The sequence below is a fragment of the Schistocerca gregaria genome, chromosome 7, assembly GCF_023897955.1.
Source record: "Schistocerca gregaria isolate iqSchGreg1 chromosome 7, iqSchGreg1.2, whole genome shotgun sequence".
Lineage (NCBI taxonomy): Eukaryota > Metazoa > Arthropoda > Insecta > Orthoptera > Acrididae > Schistocerca > Schistocerca gregaria.
Genome location: NC_064926.1, coordinates 499,132,936 through 499,152,786, shown reverse-complemented (window position 1 = coordinate 499,152,786; position 19,851 = coordinate 499,132,936). Strand labels below are relative to the sequence as shown.

Genomic DNA, 19,851 nt, shown 5'->3' with positions numbered 1-19,851 from the left:
ATATTACCTCTGTCGATTATTTCCGTTAAGAGCGATATGTTGAGTTCTATCTGCAAGAAAGTCTTGAATTCAATCGCAAGTCTGCCAATACCTCATAAGTTCGTTTTTTTTTCCTCATTAAACGGCAGTGCGGGACGGTGTCTAATGTCTCACGCAAATCAAGGAACACGGCATCAGCCGGACCGCCGTTGTCCATTGCGCTGTGGGTCTCGTCGAGGAACAGAGCGAGCTGAGTTTCCCAGGATCTCTGTTTGCGGAATCCATGTCCACTTTTATAGAGGATATGTCATAATTCTCTATCACAAAACATATTCCATAATTCTACAACGGATTGACGTCAGCGATATAGGACTATAATTGTGTAGACCTGTCGTAAGGCCTTTCTTAAAAATGGGAATGACCTGCGCTTTTTTACAATCGTTAGGTACCTTTCGTTGCTCAAGCGATCTACGATAACTTACTGCTACAAGGGGAGAAAGTTCTTTTGTATAATCTTTATAGAATCTTATAGGTATCTCATCTGGCCCTGACGCCTTTCCACTATTAATCGATTGCTGCTGCTTCTCAATTCCGCGATCGGTTATCTCAGTATCTGCCATTTCGACAATTGGAAGGAGGGACAGTGTTAAGATCTTCCACTGTGAAACAACTTTGGATGACCGAATTCAGTATTTCGACCTTGTCTCTTTTATCTCCCATTTCGGTGGCGGTGTGGTCGCAGAGAGATTTTGACCCATTTACTGATATTGCATTCGGCCAAAATCTATTAGGGTTTTTAGTCAGGTCGGTTGTCAACATCTTACTTTCGATAAATATTGAACGCTTCTCTCATTGCTGTCTTGACGCTCATTTTAGCTTCGTTCAGCTTTTGTCTGTCAGATAGGTTTTTACTTCTATTGAATCTGAAATGAAGTGCTCATTGTTTACGTAGCGCTTTTCTAACACGGCTATTAAACCATGGTAGATCTTTCGCATCCCTTAAAACCTTACTCGGAACGTACTTGTCTGTGGCATATTGAACAATGCCTTTTTTCCATTTGTTCTCCACATCTTTCTCATTATCGTCATTTGATGCTGACTGCTGAGATATTCTGAAATTTGTATCCTGTCACCCTTGCTGAGCAAACAAATCTTACTGCCTTTCTTAACATTACTTGTAGGACCCGTCGTCATAGCCTTATGGTCGTGATACCTTTTTCTATGTTAACTGATTCGATAAGTTCAGGTCTGTCTGTCTTGCCATGAGGTCTAAAACACCCTCACGAGTGGGCCTCTATTTGCTCAAAGTAATTTTCGTACAACACATCCAGAACAATGTCACACGATTCCCTGCCCCTGGCACCAGTTTTGATGGCATAATACTCCCAATCTATACCTGGCAAGTTGAAGTCACCCCCTATTACATTGGAATGATCAGGAAAAAGACCAATGGGATTCTGCAAGTTCTGTGTGAAGCGCTCTACAACTACAGATCCTGACCCAGGTGGTCTATAAAAGCATCCCATCACCATTTTGGACCGTTCTTTGATATTCAATTTCACCCAGGTTAATCCACATCCGGAATCTGTGATAACCTCGCTAGATTTTATCGAATTTTTTTACTGCAATAAACACTCCGCCACCATTAGTGACTAATTTATCCTTACGATAAACATTCCAGTCTGAACTTAGGCTTTCGTTGTCAGTGACGTCTGGTTTCAACCAGCTTTCTGTTCCTAATACTATCTATAACTTCAGCCTCCCCAGGGGGCTCACCGTTCTTTCGTGAGTACGTGCGTGGCAAGCACAGGACCCCGAGCTATTGCAGCCTTCCTTCTTTCCAGGGCTGGATTTTCCTTGCCCTTCGCCCTCTCCTTTCCCTCTCTTGGTGTCCTTGCTTACGTTGGCCCCGCTATCCTCCTCGTTATGTTGGATTTGCAATTTGGTTTTGTTGCGTAATCACCTCATCCTTTTGGCATTCCCTGGTCCCCCTCTGGGGTTTGACCTCCATTACTAAATTTCTCTTCCGTAGTGTGAGCCATTTGGGGAAGAGCACCTTACCTAGTGTCTTCGACGTGTGATCTCCTAGTTTCACTTTTTCTTTCACGTCGTTGTCTGATGCTAGGGTGCATACCCAGCACGGTAGCCAGCCCGTGTGGTGAGGCCACTATCTACCCTTTAGGTTGAGCCTCCTGAACACACAGGGCTCACACTTCTGATACCTGAGCTGTGACCACCTGATGTAAGCAAGCCTGGGAGTGGTTGCTCGTCATCCTGGAGCATCGGAACTCCCGGCAATGGCCGCCGTCCCAGACGGCCCTGGCTGTGGCTGGGTGGCGCCCGTGAGGAGAGCCCCTGATTGGAGTGGGTGGTATCAGGGTGGAGGCTATGCAAATGAAACGCATACAGGTCCAGAACTCTGGCCGTTCTTCTGCGGCCGTCCCCCTGCGTGGAACTGATTCTTTTAGTGCTCTTTCTCCTGTCCTTTCGGCCTTCCCTTCCATGGCTACCCCCTGGGAGGAGGATCGGGCCCGTCAGTTAGGGGCGAAACCTTTCCCCTGCCAACTGATTTGCACAAGGACTGCAGTTTACTAAAATCATATTAATCTTTTTTATCTCTGATCTGCGAGGACCAAGATCCTCTGAGATCGCTGTGCCTGATTTAACAGGCCAATCGTCTTTGCTCCCATGGGAGGGGTTCTCTAACCTAAAAAAAGCCCCATGTGCACTCCATACGTACAACGCTACCCCGGAAGCCGCTTCCTGAGTGTAGTGCACATCGGATAACCATAGAATTCTGCACTAGATAGCGGAGGTGGTTAAATTCGCATCCGATACCGTCACAGAGCCCTCTGAGCCTTTGGTTTAGACCTTCCACTCTGCTCCAAACCAGAGAACCGCGGTCAACCGTGGGTATGATGCTACAAATAGACAGCTTAGCCTGCACCCCGCGTGCATTGCTAGTTGCGTTCACCATATCGGCCAGCCACCAAAAGGAGCCGCGGATGGCCTCAGAACCCAAGCGGCAGGCGTCAATCGTGCCGACATGTGCGACTACATGCAGTCGGTTACACCCACTGCCCTCGATTGCTGCCAGCAGGGCCTCCTCCACATCACTGATGAAACCTCCCGGCAAACATACCGCATGCACACTGCAATTCTTTCCCTCCTTGACTGCTATCTCCCTGTGGTCTCCATCAACCGCCTAACATAGGAGCTCCCAAATGATTAGCTTACTCACCCTCTATACTGGGCGGAAAAATCGACCGCTGGCCCAACAGGATCGGCATCCCGTGATGGCTTAGAATTATCGTCAACTACATGCCATCTACTACAAGCTCTTCGCTGTTACGAACAACCTGCACAACGCAGTAAAACTAGGACACATTACTCTGTTGCTGTCCATGCATGAAAAGTACAGTAAACACCTCTAACGGACTGGCAAAAGGAAGACGATAACCGAAGATCGTATCTGTCGCTTCCGGTATGGAAAATAGGCTATAGTTACGCTGGTAAATCCAAAGATAAAACCACAAAGCATAAGCATTTCAAAAACTTACGTAAACACATACGGCTACCATTAGAACTAATGTAGGCACTGCACTTAACCAGAACTGTGAATACGGTTTACAGTAACAACGCTAACACGCGTCTACTGCGTGCTTTATCGGTGAATAACATTAGAGCAATGTCTCCTCATTTGTACAGTGCATTCTGTACGTCGTCTGTAATAGCAATACTTGAATATTGCTCGTCAGTATGGGATCCGTGGCACATAGAACTAATAGAGAAGATCAAAGGCCAGTACGTTTCGTTAGAGTTTCTGATACGGAAGGATTGCAGGACAAAGGGCGCTGGAGTGTAAGGACCAAACCCAAGTCGAGGATGCAGTCAAACACATTTTGTTTCTTTTATTTGCCCACTTGCGATATACTGGTAGCATGCATAGAACAATTGTTTAGACGCACTTTAATTACAGGAAAGATTTAAATTGAAACAATTAAGCAAACTATGATTTTACTGACGGGCTCAGCAATCTGACTAGAAAATCAGACTCAATACAAATGTTCAGAGAAACCTTAATTAAAGCAAAATTAGACTGGAAGTCTAAAATATACTAAAGGTTATCCAATGCAATAAAACTGAGCAGTCTGCACCTGAAAATAAACTTGCACACAAATTTCATAGCTTTACTTGCGATTTATGTACCAGAGAATTTTCCCAGAAGGTTAAGAGCGACGTATAACATGGCTACTGTGTGTTGGTCCTCTCTGTTGACCTAGACACCGGGCTACATGCAGAATAACTTCAGCAATGTTACAAAAATAACACTGGCCAACAAGAAAATTTTTTTCAATGTTTCCTGCGCTTCGAGTCAGTTCTCACTAATTTCTGTCTAGAAAAATGACAATGAAAAATTTTCCTTAGCTCTAGTTTCTGTGATACACTCTACGTGGAAGTATTTCATATTCACAGATTAACAGAAAAAAATTACATTTTAATTACACATGAGAACACCATTGAAAGCGTATTTCACATTTTTTAAATGGTAGTTACATTTTAAAAGTTCTAAATTGCTTGAACAGTACCTCACAGATGGTTGGGTCTGACGAGAATCACGTGATGACTGCATGTATCATCGTCTTTCAGCCTGCCTCTTGTAACAGAGTTCTGGAGCACCCCTACACATAGACCAACAGTAATCCACAAGCATTGCTTCATTCCAGTATCTCTGGCATCTTTGTTTCATAATAGAAATGTCCTGATGGAATCTTTCTCCATGTTGTGGAAGTGGCGAAAATGTATTTTAAGGGACATGGTGGTAGACTATCGATAATAAAGTAAGAGATCCTGGCAGGGGACGCCAAATACAAAGCTTCTATTTACGTTTCTAATCTAGACTGTAATAATAAAGTGGGAAGGAACTGTTACTCAGAACTCAGGGAGAAGTTGTGATCTAAATAACACTAGATGTATTCATTCTTAACATTAAAAGACAATAAAAATGACGAAAGTAACATTACACAAACATTTTTTTTATTTAACAAACGATTTTACTAACATGGGGTCTATGGTGTACAAAGTGATACACTAACAAGAACACAAATCGCTTTCTGACTTCATACACGTGAATCCGGGTTATGACACAAAACTATGCCACCACCATGCACCTATACTCTTTTATTTAACAAACGATTTTACTAACATGGGGTCTATGGTGTACAAAGTGATAACCTGGGGATCGACATACTACACTAACAAGAACACAAATCGCTTTCTGACTTCATACACGTGAATCCGGGTTATGACACAAAACTATGCCACCACCATGCACCTATACTCTACTGTTCAAAAAAGAAAAATATGGTTCGAAAGAACAGTGTGCTGAGAAACATATACACTCCTGGAAATTGAAATAAGAACACCGTGAATTCATTGTCCCAGGAAGGGGAAACTTTATTGACACATTCCTGGGGTCAGATACATCACATGATCACACTGACAGAACCACAGGCACATAGACACAGGCAACAGAGCATGCACTATGTCGGCACTAGTACAGTGTATATCCACCTTTCGCAGCAATGCAGGCTGCTATTCTCCCATGGAGACGATCGTAGAGATGCTGGATGTAGTCCTGTGGAATGGCTTGCCATGCCATTTCCACCTGGCGCCTCAGGTGGACCAGCGTTCGTGCTGGACGTGCAGACCGCGTGAGACGACGCTTCATCCAGTCCCAAACATGATCAATGGGGGACAGATCCGGAGATCTTGCTGGCCAGGGTAGTTGACTTACACCTTCTAGAGCACGTTGGGTGGCACGGGATACATGCAGACGTGCATGGTTCTGTTGGAACAGCAAGTTCCCTTGCCGGTCCAGGAATGGTAGAACGATGGGTTCGATGACTGTTTGGATGTATCGTACACTATTCAGTGTTGGCCCTGTGTGCCTCGGTCGTATGCAGTCCTGATTGTGGCGCTCACCTGCACGGCGCCAAACACGCATACGACCATCATTGGCACCAAGGCAGAAGCGACTCTCATCGCTGAAGACTACACGTCTCCATTCGTCCCTCCATTCACGCCTGTCGCGACACCACTGGAGGCGGGCTGCACGATGTTGGGGCGTGAGCGGAAGACGGCCTAACGGTGTGCGGGACCGTAGCCCAGCTTTATGGAGACGGTTGCGAATGGTCCTCGCCGATACCCCAGGAGCAACAGTGTCCCTAATTTGCTGGGAAGTGGCGGTGCGGTCCCCTACGGCACTGCGTAGGATCCTACGGTCTTGACGTGCATCCGTGCGTCGTTGCGGTCCGGTCCTAGGTCGACGGGCACGTGCACCTTCCGCCGACCACTGGCGACAACATCGATGTACTGTGGAGACCTCACGCCCCACGTGTTGGGCAATTCGGCGGTACGTCCACCCGGCCTCCCGCATGCCCACTATACGCCCTCGCTCAAAGTCCGTCAACTGCACATACGGCTCACGTCCAAGCTGTCGCGGCATGCTACCAGTGTTAAAGACTGCGATGGAGCTCCGTATGCCACGGCAAACTGGCTGACACTGACGGCGGCGGTGCACAAATGCTGCGCAGCTAGCGCCATTCGATGGCCAAAACCACGGTTCCTGGTGTGTCCGCTGTGCCGTGCGTGTGATCATTGCTTGTACAGCCCTCTCGCAGTGTCCGGAGCAAGTATGGTGGGTCTGACACACCGGTGTCAATGTGTTCTTTTTTCCATTTCCAGGAGTGTATTAGAGCCCTACGCCACAGCAGCGATTACTTTACCACGATACGCACGACGACTGAAGTTGTGGAAGGCAGCAATCTGTTATTATTGGCACGTTCCAGAAAAATGTAAGTACGCGGTCTCGTGTTCAATTAATTCCTCCTCCTCCTCCTCCTCCTCCTCCTCCTCCCCCCCCCCCCACCCTACTGTCTTCATTTTCTACTTACACACAATGTTCGGGTGGCGTAGGAACTGATAAACTATCTGAATGAGAAATAGGTCGATTAGCAGGTCGAAGTTTCGGATACTGATCTGTTCTTACTTTCTTTATAGACAATGCTGCATTTATAATTGGAGTCAAGCAGAAATAGCACTTGTATGTATAGTTTGTAGGCTACCGCCAAACCATAGGCACAGCAAAAGCCGTAGATAGTTTCTTATTTTTCAGCCATTCTCGCAGTGTAACTGAACATGGGTTGCAACATACATATGGAGCCCAAGACTTATGGTGGTCCCCTTCTTTCATACCGCAATAATGCTGATAGGCAGTCCTCCCGAGAGGCGACAGGCTGCGGTTCTGCGAGGAAAATGTTATTTGACCACAAATGCAACAAAAATCATTCCTTCGCCTTATATATACATTTTCGCGATATTTTTAGGAATTTTAAACTGCAAAAGCATTCTGAAACCTAAAATTCTGCTTTAATTACAGCAGAAACTAGATGAAACTCACAGTAACAGAAACAGTATCTATGTTTACGACTTACAAACAGCTTAAGACATTTGTGTTTTGTTATTAGACAGGTGTGCCAACTCCGGAAACAAAATTTCCCCCAAATTGAAAATATTGACTATCAGAATGATATGTCACCTTATCTCCAAAGCAGGTGCTAATCTGTCATTTTTATGGTGATTTTTTTAATTCAGCAGTTGAAAATGTATAAGTATGAACTATTTTACAATCCAAAACAGTTTCATTGTTGTCCAGTGTATTTTGAGATGATCTAAAATCACTAACCACGGCACCAGGAAAACTTTTAGCTTAAAGCAATGCTTACAAAAAAAAAGCATAATTCAAACTGAGGCCTCTTTAACGGGTCAATAAAAATAGTTTCCAGATTTTCATTTAAAGTACTCTGAACCCCCTTTAATGGTGGGATTACAATAGCAAACATTTATTCTGAGGCGCCTTTTAAAGCAAATGTCAAATTTTCAAGAGGGAAAAAAGATTTTAAACAAATGCACGCAATTCTAAAAATAGTAAGGTTACAGTGAGGAGTCTTTAAAGGGTAGTAAAAACCTTTCGGACCTTAAACAAACTCGCAGTAGTAAGATTGCACTGAGCCACTCACGAAGGGCGAGCACCTTATCTTCCACATCCCCATCAGTTCAGAGGCAGACGTTGCGGAATTACGATTATTACGAACTAATTTACAAGGCGTAAGTTCCGTAAAACGTGGCATGCCGGAGGGGACCGAAAACGTGGGCACTGCCAAGCCAAATCAAATAACTACTACGCCGATACGGTGTAGGAAAACACAGTACGCTGCGGGCAGGGGAACTTTGACAGTAACCACTAAAGGGGAGAACCGAAGAAGAACCTCCAAACCAAATAAAGCGTCTTCAGTACGGGCAGTAGCCAGCAGAGCAGCTCACAAGGACTCTGACTACAAAGTAATTGCTCGAGAAGCACACACTGCCCAGTTCCGCCATACGAAGCGCTGCTCCAGCTGAGACTCCCGGTGAACACCAGCTGCTCCAGAGCGGCGCGGGCTCCCGCGGCAGATCGCGCTGCCCTGTGTGCACCCGAAACGGCTGTCCACCGGCTCCCGGTCCAGACACTCCTCACAACTTCACGATCGCTTCCTCTTATATCCCCCCAAACCAAAGAGATCACTCACCCCCTAGATAAACCCTCTGGCCAACAACACCGTGACGTAATCGGAACTAAGGCATCAGGTTCATATTTAGTAACCGTGAAACTGTCACGGAGATACAGGCTTTATTATGCTATGCGGAACATTCTCTTGGGCATCCAATGGAGCTCGTGCAAGGCACCACGATGGTCAAGCACTATCGTTGATGCATTAATTTGCTCTGATTGGGGTGCTGACATTCAAGACAATAAAAGCGGGTTAAAAGCTGTGAGCTATCGGGGGAAGTTAACCTTGCATTACTGAGCAACTGTTTCACCAGGTATCCAGTCTAGCTTATCAAATTTCCAACCAGACTACCATTAATTAACATTAATTATAATCTTTTAGTGATCATCTTACGATGACCGGTGATTATTTAAATTGTGTGTGTGTGTGTGTGTGTGTGTGTGTGTGTGTGTGTGTGTGTGTGTGTGTGTGTGTGTGTTATTTTATGAATGCAGTGTTGTATGCAGTCTCCCAATCTTGGCTCCGTATTTGATGTGTTCCGTAAGATTACAATCTCACATTTTCACAATCCTAAATAAGGCACCAGTTTAGTTATGAATCAATATGCTGAAATTTTAACTGAACAATGATCAATGTTAAAACAAATGTCCAAATATAAACTGATTTATATATATACCACGAGGGTCAAGCAGTTATATATAAAAATCAGTTTATATTTGGACATTTATTTTAACATTGATCATTGCTCCGTTAAAATTTCAGAATATTGATTCATAACTAAACTGGTGCCTTATTTAGGATTGTGAAAGTGTTACGGAACACATCAAATATGGAGCCAAGATTGGGAGACTGCATACAACACTGCATTCATAAAATAACACACGAAGAACGTTGAAACATATGCAAGAGGAGATTAACCACAACCAACTGATTCAATTTTCACCCAAAGAAGTTACTTTCGTAGCGCAATCCTGTCCGTCATGAAATTACCGCCCACTGGTATACTATATTCATACTAACACCCTGTGAAATCTTCCCGAAAAGAATAGCTGAGGGATACTTTGATCATTACACTACATGCTTCCCGTGGTAAACTTGGTTTACACAAAGAGTGTAACTCCACAATAATTTTGATAATTAAAATAAATTACATCGAAACACAAATTACAAAAGAAAAACCTCGAACTGGTTACTATCGTCTTACTATTAACCTGATGGGTCAAACAATTGTGTAAGCACGTGGTACTGGTCTCACAAAGCACACGCCACGTGGGTTGAACATAAAAGTTGCTATATTGAAAAATATTGTCAAGACGAGACGTTATAATCTCACGCACATTCGCATTTAAGATTGATGATCTCAGTTAGAGTTACGCATCATGAACACGTGGTTCCACTTTACTCACAAAGTAATGACAAAGCAACTGCTGGAAGATATTCTGAACTTCACACTGGAATTACACTACGTTGCAATTTAAGATAACATTAGATATTATAGATCTAAACATGAAATAAAGGTGATTAAATTTTCAGTTAGGCTGAACTTAAGAAATGCATTGTCCTACGGACTTAGCAGAGACGCGCTCAGCCGGAGATTCTTACCACTTCAGACGATAGCTGCGGACAGACTGCCTGGGACCCTACCGAGGGTGCTTAACAGATACAAACGGAAGTGACCAGAGAGACAGCTTCCTATACCAACATGACAAGGGACGGACAGGACCATACTAAGAATAGAAACCTCTCTGCTTTTAGAAAGAGTAGATAGCTGTTCCGACATTGGTCCTACTGTTCTCTAGCAGACAGGCTTGTCTGCTACCATCAAGCATGCAACTAAAAATACATTTGCTCATTCATCCTCTTACACACAAGGGAAGGGGGATGACAATATCTTATCATATACAGCATATAAACGAAAGCGGATGGAGGTTCCATAAGAGACTGTGAGACATGAATTACATATAAACTGTGCTTTAAAGTGGAGTAGTGTGACAGATCGTTCTTGTTTATGTGTAAAAGTAACACGTTCCACTGCTTAGTCTCCTCCCAGATAGTCAGAAACACCACAGTAAATTTAGAAGAGGAATTTATCCCGTAAATGACAAGAGATTTAAGAAATTAGCATGAAAGGAATCCAATAGAGACCTTTCAACATTTGTTGCAGACCACGTAAACTCTTTCCTGATGATCATTTATTCAAACGGTAGTGGTATTTTCCAGCAAGATGCTGCGCCATGCCACAAGACCAGGATTGTGATGGAGTCATTGGAGGAACAAAGTGCCTGGCTACAATTGATGCGGTGGCCCCCCAACTCGCCAGATCTGAACCCGATCGAACACATGTGGAATGTCATAGAAAGTGGTGTCAGAGCCGAAATTTACGGGATTTAAATGACTTGTGTGTGCAGATTTGATGCCAGCTCCATCCAGTGACCTACCAAGGCCCCACTGCTTCCAAGCCATGAAGCGCCGCCGTTGTCATCCGTGTCAAAGGTCTATTAGGGGGTTATAATGTTCTGGCTGATCTGTATGTGTGTGTGTGTGTGTGTGGGGGGGGGGGGGGGGGAGAGTGTATTTTCGGAGTCTTGTGTCCATACAAATCCTCGTTTACAGAATCCACATTATTTATTACAAAGGAGATTTTTAATCTTCGCCAACACGTGAGTGTAAAAATGTTCAGAAATTGTGTAACAAAATGACGTCAGCGAAAGAGATATATGTCTTTGTATGTCTGTTCGACGACCCTTCTTGAAAAACACGGGTGGCGTGCGAATTTTTCCAATCACTTGCAATGCTTCGCTGCTCCAGTGATCCACGCTACACTGCCGTTACTTGAGGAACAAGTGCTCTCGCGTATTCTGTATAGAAACGTACAGGTATCCTCTCAAGCCCAGTTATATTTCCTCTGTTAGCTCAAAGCAATAGGTTTTCTATCCTACAGTCACATATTTCGGTATCTATCATTAGCGAAACTATTTTGGAAAAAGGGATCTACATGGGAATATGGAACCTTTTGAGCAGGGTTGGAATCTTTTGGACAGGGAAGAAAACCTTTTGGGGAGGGGACGACCCCCTAACAATGAGTGGTGGACCTTTTGGGTTGGGTTGGGATGGTGGTGGGTTTTGTGTTGGGGTGGTGGTGGGTTTTGGGGGACCGTAGGGGCTTTTGAATAAGGGTGGGGATGTTTTGCGTGTGGTTTGTGTTTTGGGGCAATGATGGTGAATGTTTTTGTCTATGTAACCTTGTACTCTCCCCCTCACTTATCGACCTTAATGATAGTGAAAAATTAAACCAAAGTACCTAATGGAAACGTGGGAAAAGCAATCGTCACCGAAGTTAATTTGTCGGTAAAGATGGAGGAAAGGGTTACATCTAAATGAAAGGAAAAATGCAAATGAAACTGGTGGAAATTAATTTTGAAAAGGGGTAAAGTTAATAAAGAAAGTAAATGTGTGGTCGTTGCGTTAACAGTTAACTGGCGTTAATTAGATATCTGAGATTTGGTGAAAATTACGGTCGCCAGTCCTATGGACAACCACTATAACAACTGAAAATGAAAAATTAATGCACATATAATTAGCACTAAAAGTGTGGCAACTGAAGGTTGACACATGTTGTGTGAAAACTGAATGTTTGTCAGAAGTAATAAATTTCGCTACTCTCTGACTTAATTTAGCAAAAGAATTAATGAAACCAGAAAACTGAAAGTTAATTTAGTGACTGAAATTAATAGTGAACTTTGTTTCTGAAGCTCTACGAAATTCAATGAAATAAGGTTAGTCTTGGGCTACCTCAACAATAATTTCAAAAGCTGCTTGAATCTACACAATTTAGAAATAAGACATTTAACTTTGAACTTGAATTAAATGATTCTGAACAATTAATAATAGTAAAATTTAGTACGTACCATGATGAGCTGCAGTCACAGTTAAGCTAAAATCTGGTAACAAAATTTGCACTCTTAACTTGTGCTTGTGTAATCTAAATATTGTATCCAGCTATGTATACTTTAATAGAACTTTGAAATTAAAGCAGTGAAATGAAATGGAATGATATTACTTTAATGCTGGCGTTTGAATTTCAACGACACTCGGGTTCATTCCGGAAAAGGAAGGTACCCTGCTTGGTAATGCAATTGGTACAATGAGCAACAAAAGTTCATGCTACGTTGCTGTAATTTTGTGAGGCAAATTGAACAGTTTGAAAAGCTAAGTTCTGCCATACAGTTCTAAAACTTTACGTGCTCCCAGTCTTCCTTGTCGGTTGATTGAAGGTTTGAAGTCGTCGATCGAGGAGGTGGCGACAGTCACTCATTGTCGGCCGTCGCTATTGCAGAAACTGGATGTTGACGCGCCTTCTTCTCGACACTGTCATCAGGCGAAACGGGCTCTTGATGTGCGCCAGCTAATGCTTCCCGTCCGCGACACCGTGTCAGAAACTATCATAGCAAGTCGAGCGCAACTACATGCCAAACCCCGAAAGCGCGGCAACTCGCGGGAGCGTCACACAACACACCTGCTCCACCGCCCTACTTTAGCCAGAATCCCTCTGCCCGCGCTCCATGCGGCAGAGTTATCACTACCAAAGATCCTACCCACTTTGGTTCTCCACACGACCTATCGATGTAGTCGTTCGATAGCATAGTTTTCCCTAGGACGGAGCCAGCGTAAAAATACAAATAATATTTACAAACAAACCAATTTTATATATATATAAAGGCACAGAAATGTCATATCTTCAGGTAACAAAATAATGAAAAAAATTTATAGGAGGATATGCATTTCCGGCTTTTTGGACAAGTAGAGCCCTTTTGGCGTTGGCGAGATCTTAAGTGCTATCAGTTTGGGTTAGGATGTGTAGGGTGCTCTGGTTCTGGGGGAGGGCGGGGGGTGGTACAGTTTCTTCATGAGCAACAGTAGTGTTTCTTCTTCCCCACTCATCAGACAGTTGCTTTTCAGCCAGTGGTTTAGTGGGTGCCTCAACCACACAGATGCTCTCTTTGCCGTGGTGTGTCGCTTACCAGCAGCTACAGAAGACGTGACGAGCTGTCGGCTGCGGTGCTCAGACATCAGTTCTCGGTGCCTGTTGCAGAAATGGCGATGAAGCAGTGGGTGCGCCGTCTGCAGCCGCTGGCGCTGTACGCGATGCTGGCGGCCACCGTGGTCTTCCTGGTGCTGCAGCTGGTGCTGGCGCACGCCACGCACGCCCTCACCCTGCTGGTCGACGCCTACCACATGCTCTGCAACCTGGTCGCCCTCGCCGGCTGCATCATCACCATCAAGGTGAGCACGCTGGGGGGCATTTTTCACTGCCTGTACTTGTATTCACTGTCTGTCTTTCCTCTCGTTTTCCGGCCTCGATTATTATGTGCCGACCTTACTTTATGCCTCGAGTCAGTGTTCTCAGGTGACCTCGTGTCTTGCAGCACTCAGTAGTTAGTGTGCACATCAGTTGCTCAAAGGTGTGCCATCCCTTGATAGCAGTGCAAAGTTAAGTACCTTCACTCGGAATATTCAGCACTTCTATTCAATTTTCTTAAGTTGTTTCATTTATTTATTTATTTATTTATTTATTTATTTTATTTCATTTCATTTATTTATTTTTCATTTAATGTATTTATTTCATTTCATATGAAGACTGTAACTGTTCTTGAAAGCTGTGGCCATGCGGTTCTAGACGCTTCAGTCTGGAACCGCGTGACCGCTACGGTCGCAGGTTCGAATCCAGCCTCGGGCATGGATGTGTGTGATGTCCTTAGGTTAGTTAGGTTTAAGTAGTTCTAAGCTCTAGGGGACTGATGACCTCAAGTCAAGTCCCATTGTACTCAGAGCCATTTGAACCATTTTTTGTTCTTGAAAGAACAGATACTGTTGATGACCGTGCAGCTTTTTTCCTGGAAGAAATGATGACAGCTGAAAATATAAGGTACTTTACATATGTAGATTTGTGGACAATTTGGAGTGTGAGTCTCACGGGAAGCGTACAAGGGATAATTCCCTGCAGTCGCGCTATTCATCTGTGTCCTTGGTGGCCCAGATGGATCTAGCCGGCACGGTAGCTCAGCGTGTTCGGTCAGAGGGCTGCGTGCTCTCTGTAATAAAAAAACTGAGTCAATGAACCAACGATCAATTTGAACGGATGTCCTATGACGTCCGCCCCGACCAAACTCAACGAACTATATCGAACAAAATGTGTAAAAAAAATAATAATAATGGATAGAACGTCTGCCATGTAAGCAGGAGATCCCAGGTTCGAGTCCCAGACGGGGCACGCACATTTTCAGCTGTCCACATCGAGGTATATCAACATTTTATTTATTTCATGTATTTGTTTATTTCATTTATTTATTTATTCATTTCATGCACTGTCGCACCATGTAGGAAGGAAGGAAGATTGTGGTTAACAACTTGTGATAACTGTATCATTAGAGTCAAGATTACCAATTCAGATTGGTCCAGATTGGTCCAGATTACAGAAAGAAATCAGCCGTATACTGTAAACAAAAAAAAAGTTATCCCAACATTTGGATCAGGGAATTTGGGGAAATGAATGAAAACTTTTATTTCGATGGTAGTTTAAAGAAAACTGATATTCTGACACTACGGCTGTGTACAAAACGAAAGTTGTTTCATGCAGAAAAGAAAACAGCAAATTATTTACACAAATAGCGTCTCTACGGATTTCGAACCAACAGATTCATCTTCAGGCGGCTGTTTACGTTTAAATTACATTTGTTGTCAGCTATTTCCTCCCCCCCCCCCCACCCCCTTTGTGGCGAAAGTTCATTGGGATTGTAATGCACTACAACAAAAAACGAGGAGAGAGACAGCCAGTTGAAAGAATTTGTAAGGACTGGGCTACCAATTTCGCTCAGTGACCTGTGTGAGGTTACTAAGATAGAGGAAGCGTTTACGGAGTGTGTGTCAGTTTTCTCAGTAGTGGAAGTACCGTGAATGTTTCGTTTGTGCAAGTCTCGTCGCCCTCTTTTCTTAAGATGCTTGTGTAGCCCATGATTTACTGCGATGGAAATTAGACTATTATAAGAGAGACTATTAATGCAATTTGGCTCTTATTAACAACTTCACTAATTATCCCTCTAGTGTCGTTAGCAGACAAAAATTTCTCATGAACCCTGTTCGCTATTATGTCAATAGGTAAACTTCGTGTGAGTACACGTAAAAGACTTCTTATTTTTTGTTAGACGTACGCAAACAAAAATGCCAATGACAATTTGCCCTCGGTGGAACTGTGTATGGTCCAAAATGACGCAACTTAGGGGCAATATATAAGCATCACACATCTCGACTGAATAATTCATTTTAGGTTCAAGGCACTCAAGAAATAGGTTTTTGACTTCCATTCTTGACGAACGGGAGTAACAAATGTGTCGGATTCTCTCTCTCTCTCTCTCTCTCTCTCTCTCTCTCTCTCTCTCTCTCACACACACACACACACACATATATATAATAACGCAAAATGGAATAATTAACCCCTGGAAACTGGGAACCTGAGAAGCTTTGCTGCATTCATTTAGGTTGGCAGCCATCTGGTTGCGGGAGGAAGGCAGAGCAGACGGCCCGCCCTGGACCTCTGGTGCTGGGGTCTACCAGATCTCGATGGCCGACAATCAAACCATTGATTACACAAACAAGGCGAAATTATGTTGTGTATGCAAAACATAAACATATTACCATGCAATGGTAATTGTCAGTGGGTGTTGGGGTTGGGTTGTTTTGGGGAAGGAGACCAGACAGCGTGGTCATCGGTCTCATCGGATTAAAGAAGGGCGGGGAAGGAAGCCGGCCGTGGCTTTTGAAAGGAACCATCCCGGCATTTGCCTGGAGCGATTTAGGGAAATCACGGAAAATCTAAATCAGGATGGCCGGACGCGGGATTGAACCATCGTCCTCCCGAATGGGAGCCCAGTGTCTAACCACTGCGCCACCTCGCTCGATCAGTGGGTGTGGTCAGAAGTTTTAAATTTTTTGTAAAACATTGCGGGAAACTTAAAAGTTGTAGAATGATAACCAATTGAGCTAGATGCAATTATTCAAACGGTTTAAAAATAATCACGTAAGTCCAGTTTATTTATTACTTATTAATTTTTTTACTGAAGTGTTATTCTAAAAATTGCTGTTTGAAGATTATACATAATATTATATAGTTTATTTTATGAATATAAGAATCCAACTATGTGAACTAGATCTGTCATCTAAATTTAAGCAACGGTTTTTACCAACTGTAAACATCAACACTAGAGTCATCTAGACTTTATACGCCCGAAGTAATCTTAGAAAAACTTTTGATAACTTTTTTCAAATCGGGAAAGACTGCAGAGAATACGTCAGAAGGTATTCAACAGCAGTTGGAGAAGGATATGGACTGGTTACTGTGTTGTGCAGGCTCGAGGCTGCCGTCAGCGCCAGCTGCACACGGAGCAGCACAACGAAAGTTACGAGAAGTCAAAACAAAAGCTGTTCAGTTCCTTTGCCGATAATTCCTTAAATCTTTCTGGAGTTCCTCTATCCTAGAGTGTCCCGTCTAGTGTCGCAAGTTTAGAGAACTTATACTTCTCATCTTCTACATACAGATGGAAATTACTTGTTGAGAAAACAGGAAAAAGTTTGAAACGATTGTCTGAAACTCGTGCTCATTACAGTTCAGTTAGTCATAAAAGAAAACGTGGAAACAGTTGTGGGTACTTCAGAAGAAATGCAAGATCCATTCAAGGCAAACCTTCACACTAGATATGCAGCAAGCTTGTTCCTTCCAAGTATGTGTGATTTTACTTGTGGCACACGAGACCGCAGGAAATGAATTTAGCTGAACAGTTTCTGCAGTATCCAGAAACTAATCAGGAAAACGGACTCTCCAAATGAAAAACCGTGAATGAGTTTTTAGTGACGGAACGAATTGCAATTGACTCGGTAGTTCTAAGAAGGAAACGAATCCAAAACCTCCTTTTGTGGGAAAATATAAAAAACGTTCTCCGTTCTTTATAATTTTGTCTTAACCGAGCAGTTATGAGATTCCTCTCATTAAGCTGCTGTTTTAGCACGCTGGGAGAAATGAATTTGATTGTCCTGAAGGATACATCACAATCTTAAAAATCCAGAATTTGTTCCTTACTTCAAACTGATTATCAATTAGGCATTAAAAATTCTTATAACAACAACACAAATATTCATATTTTCAAAAAACTTCCATAATACAGCATATACAGGAAATGTCTTTACTACTAAGCTGGGTTTAAATAACACAACCTTTACGTAAGAAGTATTTTGTCTATTCTTGGAAGTCGAAAATGAGGACTTTCGCAGAGATTTGGTTTACATAACTTAGGCCACCAATTCTTTGAAGTACTTCCAGCCGAGATTTGAGTAACACTGAATTGTCTTCATTGGACTGAATTGAATAATTTATTACTGTGACGTGTAAATTCTGTATAGTCGTCTGATTTTGCTTTTTGCAAACCCAAAATTGTGATCACATTGAAGAAAGGAGTGCCCTCGCAATGGGAAGTTGTGATAAATATTTGTAGATTGCCTACTAACAACCAAAGCAAGGAAAAAGCACACTAAATGTTTTTCAGGTTTTGACCCCCACAGGCGACAATGACAAGGTGAAGTTACTCAATTTTTCAACCGCTGTATACTACATATTTCGTCACGGCCACGTATAGCTTCTCCTTTAAGATAAACGTAGAAACCGACAGTATGTTTTTATATCGTGTAATACAAAATACATATAACCACAGTTTCCTCAGTTAGACCATTTCCAGAACAGGCAATTTTGCCCCAACCTTCGGGTCATTAGAACAGAGTTTTTATATCTGTTTGTTTCGGAACTTGTGAGAACGACAAAAATGTAAGGTCTTTTCGGCGACAGCAGCTCACTTTGCATTGTCGTTCCGATATGAACAGTTAGTTCTGTATGAATAACAGATATCGAAATGAGGGCGCTCAAATCTATAATAACTTTCGTGGAAGCACTTTCCATAAAAGTATGAGAGTCCAATTTTACTTTCTTGGAAAAAACTGGATTTTTTTGCAAAAGAGGGCATACATAGTTTTGATAAGTTCGGCACTTAAATACTATATATTCTGATTGTTGTTATGTTTTCCTTTAACGGGAAATATATTAATCTTTTCATCGATAAAAGCGCGAATGTTGTTCGCTACTGCATTACTGCGAAGTCCGTGCTTGTACCTATTCTATATAAACGATAACCTGGTTTGCAATTATTAGTGACGTTAATGGGAAAATTGCTTTATTCTTTATGTAATATACGCATCTAAATGCAGTTCTAAACAGAGCACTTTTGTTTCTCATGTAATGAAAGGCAATGAACGTACGATAATCTCGTTTGAGTGCTGCGATTCTTTGAGAGTCCCTCCCTAGTGGTGATTTTCGACCAATCATCCCCGTTTAAAATGTGTCCTGCTCGTTTTTACAACGCACATGAAGAAAACTTTTCACTTAAAGTTTTGCAGCGAAGTTCCTTCTCATCTACACTTAACCTTTCAGTTCATTTACGTTTGGTCTTAGACGATACTGTTACACGTATCCTAATACTCGTATACTGGACACCACGAAGTCATTTATTTTTCTGCTCCTCATGACCACATATTTGTGGACGACGAATGCCTGTTTTCTTTTTACAGTAGCAGAGTCAGTAATGCCTTCAGAGGTGGATGAAGCGGCCGTAGCAATAACCTGATACGTAGCCCCACAACAAAAAACAAGACGTCCACTAGGAACACGAAACAAACGCGCTTTTAAAATATGCAGAGTAGTTACATCAATAATTATTATTCATTTATCCTTATTGAAGAATATCTTAACTCTGACGTCAGACACTAAACACACTACAATACTCTGATGCACTGTAGACAAGAGATTTTAAGCAACAGCAGATACGAACACCGACTGTTACCGCAACCATGGCGTGGAGGGAGACAAACTTGAAACTATGATATGTTGCTGCTTCAAACTAACGAATATTACCAAGTGCAATTATCTCGGTAGATGGGTGATTTTGGTTCCCTTTTTGGAGCTCAATACGGGCATCTATATTCTAACAACGTTTGGTGAAAACAAACAAAAATTAGATTTTTGGCGCTTGTCTGTTTTTCAAACTACCGCTTCAATTATACATTTTTGGAATTAAAAATCCAATGATATGGACATTAACATTAACCTACGAGGAAGGAGGAGGGTAAATAAAACAGTGCCGGGTGAACTAGCAAACGATGCTGG

The 19,851-nt window shown here is 42.8% G+C and overlaps 1 protein-coding gene across 6 annotated transcripts in view; it reads left to right on the top strand.

Annotated features, from left to right (window-relative positions):
* LOC126281658 (zinc transporter 1) overlaps positions 1-19,851 on the top strand; it is a 556,713-nt gene that overhangs the window by 449,256 nt on the left and 87,606 nt on the right. For all 6 annotated transcript variants that reach the window (XM_049980799.1, XM_049980800.1, XM_049980805.1 and 3 more), the window contains one exon: positions 13,684-13,874. In XM_049980799.1, the coding sequence (XP_049836756.1) occupies positions 13,684-13,874 (191 nt within the window). The remainder of the gene's footprint in view (positions 1-13,683; positions 13,875-19,851) is intronic.